The sequence below is a fragment of the Neoarius graeffei genome, chromosome 20 (assembly GCF_027579695.1).
Source record: "Neoarius graeffei isolate fNeoGra1 chromosome 20, fNeoGra1.pri, whole genome shotgun sequence".
NCBI classification, from domain to species: domain Eukaryota; kingdom Metazoa; phylum Chordata; class Actinopteri; order Siluriformes; family Ariidae; genus Neoarius; species Neoarius graeffei.
Window position 1 is genome coordinate 16,673,778 of NC_083588.1, and position 7,321 is coordinate 16,681,098.

General features: G+C 42.1%; 1 protein-coding gene across 1 annotated transcript in view; it reads left to right on the forward strand.

Moving 5' to 3' along the window:
• The window catches only part of stk31 (serine/threonine kinase 31), a 56,188-nt gene extending 51,467 nt beyond the window's left edge, over nt 1-4,721 (forward strand). Inside the window, exons 23-25 of the mRNA XM_060902526.1 lie at nt 4,178-4,303; nt 4,473-4,544; nt 4,619-4,721. Of these exons, the coding sequence (XP_060758509.1) occupies nt 4,178-4,303; nt 4,473-4,544; nt 4,619-4,720 (300 nt within the window). The 3' untranslated portion in view covers nt 4,721. The remainder of the gene's footprint in view (nt 1-4,177; nt 4,304-4,472; nt 4,545-4,618) is intronic.
• The last annotated feature ends 2,600 nt before the right edge of the window (nt 4,722-7,321 follow it).

Below are 7,321 nucleotides of genomic sequence, written 5' to 3' on the forward strand. Positions count from 1 at the left end.
CTGGTTCTTAGCTGGCTCACAAGTTGAACGAGTTGTGAACCAGCACCAGCCCTGGAACTGATTTGGTGGAAAAGGGGTAATTGATGTGCAAATTTACAGTTGCGGTCATAAGTTTATATACACAGACATTGTCATCATTGACATGAATGTCATGGCAGTACTGGGCTTTCAGTGCTTTTTCTCTGAACCTTTCTTTTTCTGTGGCATACTGACTTGTAAAACAAATCTTTAATGGGGGGGAAGCAATTTGTTGCACGAGTTTTATTTTGGGTTTCCTGAAATCAACACAGGGTCAAAATTATACATACAGAGTAAACTTGTATCTAAACTAAAAATATTTTGTTAAACGTCCCTGATCAAGTTTCACCTCAATCAGACGCTTTTGGTAGCCGTCAGCAAGCTTCTGGCAGAATTCTGGTTGGATATTTGATCACTCTTCTAGGGAGAATTGGTAGTTTCAGTTAAATTTATCTGGCACAGTCTACGTATTTTTGATGAAGTTGCGGTCAAGATTTGTTTTAAGTTTAATGTTAACCAGCTTTGATGTGTCTAGCTGATGGTTTGAGGTTATGCTGACGAATATTTGCATTGTTCATTATTCCATCTACTTTGTGTAATGCACCGGTTCCACTGGCAGAAAAACAACCTTACCACCACTATGCTTAAGAGTTGGTACAAGGTTCTTCTGTAGCTCTGGTCATTGTGACCAGGCAGCTCAATCTTTTTCTTATCTGACCTGTAAAACATTCCTCCAGAAGGCTTTTTCTTTGTCTATGTTGTGTGCCAAAAATGGTTGTAACCCTAACTTGATCTAAACTTAGTAGTACCAGCGAGATGCTTGGAGCATTCCTTCATAAGGACAAGAGGCAGTCTCTGAAAGAGTTGCACTAGAATGTTATTTTCTTGCTTTAGTGCAGACCTTCTTTGAAGAGATATCCATGGATGCTTATTTAGTGAAGGCTCACATTAAATGAACTTGGACTACCAAGTTTGCCTTTTATCAAATTGTCCTTTCAGGAGTTCAGTTTAAAGTGCATATTCTGGACCAATTTCTTTTTTTTTTTTTTTAATATATGAAAGAATGGCGGCACGGTGGTGTAGTGGTTAGCGCTGTCGCCTCACAGCAAGAAGGTCCTGGGTTCGAGCCCCGGGGCCGGCGAGGGCCTTTCTGTGTGGAGTTTGCATGTTCTCCCCGTGTCCACGTGGGTTTCCTCCGGGTGCTCCGGTTTCCCCCACAGTCCAAAGACATGCAGGTTAGGTTAACTGGTGACTCTAAATTGACCGTAGGTGTGAGTGTGAATGGTTGTCTGTGTCTATGTGTCAGCCCTGTGATGACCTGGCGACTTGTCCAGGGTGTACCCCGCCTCTCGCCCATAGTCAGCTGGGATAGGCTCCAGCTTGCCTGCGACCCTGTAGAAGGATAAAGCGGCTAGAGATAATGTGTGATGTGATATGAAAGAATGTCCCTTTACACACTCATCCAGAAGGGTAATTTTGCACAAGGCCGTCTGTCTACAGCAGAAAAAATAAAACAAAACGCGTCTGGAAAAATCCTAAGGGAGTCTGGAGCCAGATTTGTGGCGTTATCTGCGGAAGTGCCAGCAGGCTGCGCAAGCTTTGCACGGTTTAAAGGAAAACTCCAGAGTGAAATGCTTTTTAGGTCTATTTTCGCATTATTGGGAGTGCATACGTTGGGTTGCTATCACCATCATGTCAATCAGATGTGTTTTGAGAAAATTTAGTTTTTTGTGATTTCAACCGGAAAGCGCTAACACGACAGTGGCTGGGGCATGTCTTTTTGCCGATACAGAACGCTAGTTTTAAAACCATTGCAAAGCTCAAAACAACATGACCGTTCTGTGGAAGTGAGTTTAGGGTTCCTACAAGCAAAACGAGTTGTCCCTGGCTCTGCATGTGCACAGTGTGTTAGAAGAGTAAATAAAAATCCAGCGACCTTACCTGAAATCGGTTTTCCTCAGACGCCATCTTGAGTGGACAGTCCGTAAAAGTCGAGTGCAGAGCCCATCCCGCAATGCACCATGGGCTCTGCACTAGGCACTCGACTTTTAAAAGCATTTCACTCTGGAGTTTTCCTTTAAGTGCACAGCCTGTGTAGACCAAGCGCTCCCATTTTTCTCTCATTGTCCGGTCTTTTGGAAAACGATGAGTGCTAATCCCATCAAGATTGGTGTTGCTACACCCTCCTACGATACATCTGTTAACCATTTTAATAATTACGCGATAACGTTGAAGAAATTTGCAGAAAACCACCAGGTCGTTTTCTCATAAACAAACCAGCGCTGACGTAGGATTCAGAAGGAGGCGTCCCGCACGCGACGTCACGAAAATCAGTGTTTGCCGGGAAATCCAAATGCCAAGTTTTTTCAGAGGTGGACCAATTCGCCTCAAATGGCTTGATTTCAACTGAATTTTTCTGGTATTGCGTAAGGTAAAACAAAATTGCAGAGAATGCAGAATGTTACAGATATTTGACCAAACTTTAATATAAAATAGGAGAATTACATTGATCTTGCTCCTGAATTTACCCGATATGCACTTTAATGAAAGTATAAAGATGGTAGCATATATTGTACAAATTTGAACTCTCATCTCATTATCTCTAGCCGCTTTATCCTGTTCTACAGGGTCGCAGGCAAGCTGGAGCCTATCCCAGCTGACTACGGGCGAAAGGCGGGGTACACCCTGGACAAGTCGCCAGGTCATCACAGGGCTGACACATAGACACAGACAACCATTCACACTCACATTCACACCTACGGTCAATTTAGAGTCACCGGTTAACCTAACCTGCATGTCTTTGGACTGTGGGGGAAACCGGAGCACCCGGAGGAAACCCACGCGGACACGGGGAGAACATGCAAACTCCGCACAGAAAGGCCCTCGCCGGCCACGGGGCTCGACCCCAGACCTTCTTGCTGTGAGGCGACAGCGCTAACTATAGGGCTGAACGATTTTAAGAAAAAATTGAATTGCGATTTTTCTGGCAGATATTGCGATTTCGATTTCAACCACGATTTTTTTTTTCTTTAAATCAAATTTCAGTGCAAATTAATTAATACAATGAATTCCATAAAGCTAATGCAAGAATGAAAACTGAGGTCAACAGATTTCAAATGTAGGCCTTTTTATTAACATTGAGTGCCTGAGGAACAAGTTATAATAACTAAAACTAAAAAGAGAGCCATCTTTCTTAAGTAAACTTTTGCTTCTTTTACTTTTCCCATCTACAACATATCAGACATAAAAAAAAAAAGGTTGATCAATGGCTCAGCAGCATCAAAATATTGCACTTTTGTAAAAGAATGTACATAAGCATTATAAATTATAACTAGAGCCAACAATTCCCCTGTGGGAAATAAGAGTGATGCAGTGGCTGTAGCAGTCGCTATTGCAGGGCCCCTCCCTCCTGTGTGTGAGAGAGAGAGAGAGAGAGAGAGCGATCAGCCCCTCCCCCACCGGCGCGCTCAGACACAGACAGAGAAAGCGCACTTTTTCCCTCACAGTGCTCCCTCCAAACAACGGGGATTCACACGAAAACGGAAGGAGATATTCACAAAATTCTTTCACACGGAGTGCCACAAGGCTTTCCTGAACGTAATTTTTTTTGTCTGTAGTGTAAAAAATGAGGACAATTTATTGACTAAACAAAACATGGGTCAGTTTAGGAGCACTGAGAAAAACCGCGGTTTTGACGATCCCAAAATCGTGTTGTCTGAGATCGCGATTTTCGGTCGAAAACGATAGATCGTTCAGCCCTAGCTAACTACTACACCACCGTGCCGCCCCAAATTTGAAATATATTTTTAAAAAAAACAAAACTGTAGCTACATGAGCAAAATGTCAAATCAGTTCTATATATTGCCACAAACTATGGTTGAGCTTGAAGTGGTTTTCTTCTTTCAGGCCTTTTAGTGGTTTGTGCGTTACCACCACCAATTGGGCTGGAGTGTGGAACAGGGAGATATTGGAGGAGGGGGGGACTATATTTATTTTGTCCTCGGGTGGTTCAGCAATGCGCTCTGCCATTTTGTTTTTCTTTACAACTGAGCTGGTTGCCTAGTTGTAGAGTAGCCAGTTGGAGCACACGATTGCTCATATCCAGAAAATGTGGATAATGTGTGGTGTTTTTTTTTTTTTTTTTTTTTTTTTTTCCCAGGAGCAGAGGGCTGTGGACTGTGGCATGGTGGCTGGGTCTATCAGTCTGGTGGCTCCAGACCTAAGACAGAGTGAGCCACCCTCTTCAGCCACTGACATGTACGCTGTCGGAGGCCTCATGCTCTGGGTAGGATACTTGCATGATAAACTGCATATAATGATTCTCATTTCCCTTGAGGAAAATACTTGGTTTGGAAAAGTATTTAAAATGAAAAGCATAAAATGTTTTCATTAAAAAAAAACAAGTTTTCCAAGTTTAAAAAAGTTTTTTTTTTTTTTTTTTTTTCCCCTTCCAGCTTCATGCTCCTGATTGCAATGGAGCTGTGGACGATGAGCACCATGGCCCAAGGTTGTCTGGATTACAGCTGGTAGGTGAAATATTTCCTGGAAAGAACATGAGTGTTTATCTGCTTATGTAATTCATTAATTGTGCCTCTGACAGGATGTCCAAGTCCAGACTCTCCTCTCAAAGCTACTGGTCTGTTCTGGAAGACTGTCTGCTGTCGAAGCACTGTGTGAGGATTACTTCTTGTTTGAAAACTGAAAAAAAAAAAGAATAAACTGTTAATTTCTGTGGCAGTTATTGTTCTAGTTTTGTCTTTTTTTTGTTAAAGAAACAAGATTTTTCTTTTGAGGTTGTGTTGAAACAAATAAAATATACCGAATGTTGAGCGTTATGTTCAATAAGTTGAAGTAGCTTAAAGAAATGAAGTAAAATTTATCACCAATCAGATTGAGGAAATGCAGTTAAGTTATTTTATTTTTCCCCACTTGGAATTATGAAAGGTTTCACACTGTTCTTTTACCTCTAAATCAGCTAAACAGTGGGACACCTGCTGTCATAACCCATTACCTATTCAGACAATTTGTGTTCTCAAGCTCCATTATGTGAGACTTGGTATTTTCTTTTGCTCTCAGTTCCCTACAGTCGCGGAGTGTAATTCACATTTACACAGCTGATGTAAATACAAGTTGTGTTTTAAGCTTCCCTTATGGACAGCTGTGCACGTATGTTTGTTTACAAGCTAAAGGATATGGAACTACCAGAAGCCAAAGAAACATGCCAACTGGCAAGGTAGAGTAAAATTACAGGATTTTACACACATGACTGCGTAGTTTTTTTTTTATTTGTGACATTTGGAGATAAACTTGCGTAACAAAAACAAAGTCTGTTTTGCTGAAATACCACGTTCACATTTTCAGGCCATATACAGTGGGGCAAAAAAGTATTTAGTCAGCCATCAATTGTGCAAGTTCTCCCACTTAAAAAGATGAGAGGCCTGTAATTTTCATCATAGGTACACTTCAACTATGAGAGACAGAATGGGGGGAAGAATCCAGGAAATCACATTTGTAGGATTTTTAATGAATTAATTGGTAAATTCCTCGGTAAAATAAGTATTTGGTCACCTACAAACAAGCAAGATTTCTGGCTCTCACAGACCTGTAACAACTTCTTTAAGAGGCTTCTCTGTCCTCCACTCGTTACCTGTATTAATGGCACCTGTTTGAACTCGTTATCAGTATAAAAGACACCTGTCCACAACCTCAAACAGTCACACTCCAAACTCCACTATGGCCAAGACCAAAGAGCTGTCAAAGGACACCAGAAACAAAACTGTAGACCTGCACCAGGCTGGGAAGACTGAATCTGCAATAGGTAAGCAGCTTGGTGTGAAGAAATCAACTGTGGGAGCAATTATTGGAAAATGGAAGACATACAAGACCACTGATAATCTCCCTCGAGCTGGGGCTCCATGCAAGATCTCACCCCGTGGGGTCAAAATGATCACAAGAACGGTGAGCAAAAATCCCAGAACCACACGGGGGGACCTAGTGAATGACCTGCAGAGAGCTGGGACCAAAGTAACAAAGGCTACCATCAGTAACACACTACGCCGCCAGGGACTCAAATCCTGCAGTGCCAGACGTGTCCCCCTGCTTAAGCCAGTACATGTCCAGGCCCATCTGAAGTTTGCTAGAGAGCATTTGGATGATCCAGAAGAGGATTGGGAGAATGTCATATGGTCAGATGAAACCAAAATAGAACTTTTTGGTAAAAACTCAACTTGTCGTGTTTGGAGGAGAAAGAATGCTGAGTTGCATCCAAAGAACACCATACCTACTGTGAAGCATGGGGGTGGAAACATCATGCTTTGGGGCTGTTTTTCTGCAAAGGGACCAGGACGACTGATCCGTGTAAAGGAAAGAATGAATGGGGCCATGTATCGTGAGATTTTGAGTGAAAACCTCCTTCCATCAGCAAGGGCATTGAAGATGAAACGTGGCTGGGTCTTTCAGCATGACAATGATCCCAAACACACCGCCCGGGCAACGAAGGGGTGGCTTCGTAAGAAGCATTTCAAGGTCCTGGAGTGGCCTAGCCAGTCTCCAGATCTCAACCTCATAGAAAATCTTTGGAAGGAGTTGAAAGTCCGTGTTGCCCAGCGACAGCCCCAAAACATCACTGCTCTAGAGGAGATCTGCATGGAGGAATGGGCCAAAATACCAGCAGCAGTGTGTGAAAACCTTGTGAAGACTTACAGAAAACGTTTGACCTCTGTCATTGCCAACAAAGGGTATATAACAAAGTATTGAGATGAGCTTTTGTTATTGACCAAATACTTATTTTCCACCATAATTTGCAAATAAATTCTTTAAAAATCAATGTGATTTTCTGGATTTTTTTTCTCATTTTGTCTCTCATAGTTGAGGTATACCTATGATGAAAATTACAGGCGCCTCTCATCTTTTTAAGTGGGAGAACTTGCACAATTGGTGACTTACTAAATACTTTTTTGCCCCACTGTATACTCATTCCTAAGAGGTTGAATGTGGAGTATGTGTGTAACTGACATGATATAGGCACATGTTGCACTTAATATACATGGGACAGTGTAATCTCTTGCAGGCTAGCTGACAGGTTTGCAAGGTTTCAAGGCTTTTTATATGGGTGACAGACCAACAAAACGTTTTGGCCTGAGATTGATTATTTGCATGCAAGCCTGAGGTTAGATGACTTTATCCAGGAAGACTACAAACCTGTGAGACCAGGATAACACTAAGGTTACAGCATGCATCTAAGTCTTTTATACAGTGGTGCTTGAAAGTTTGTGAACCCGTTAGAATTTTCTACATTTCTGCA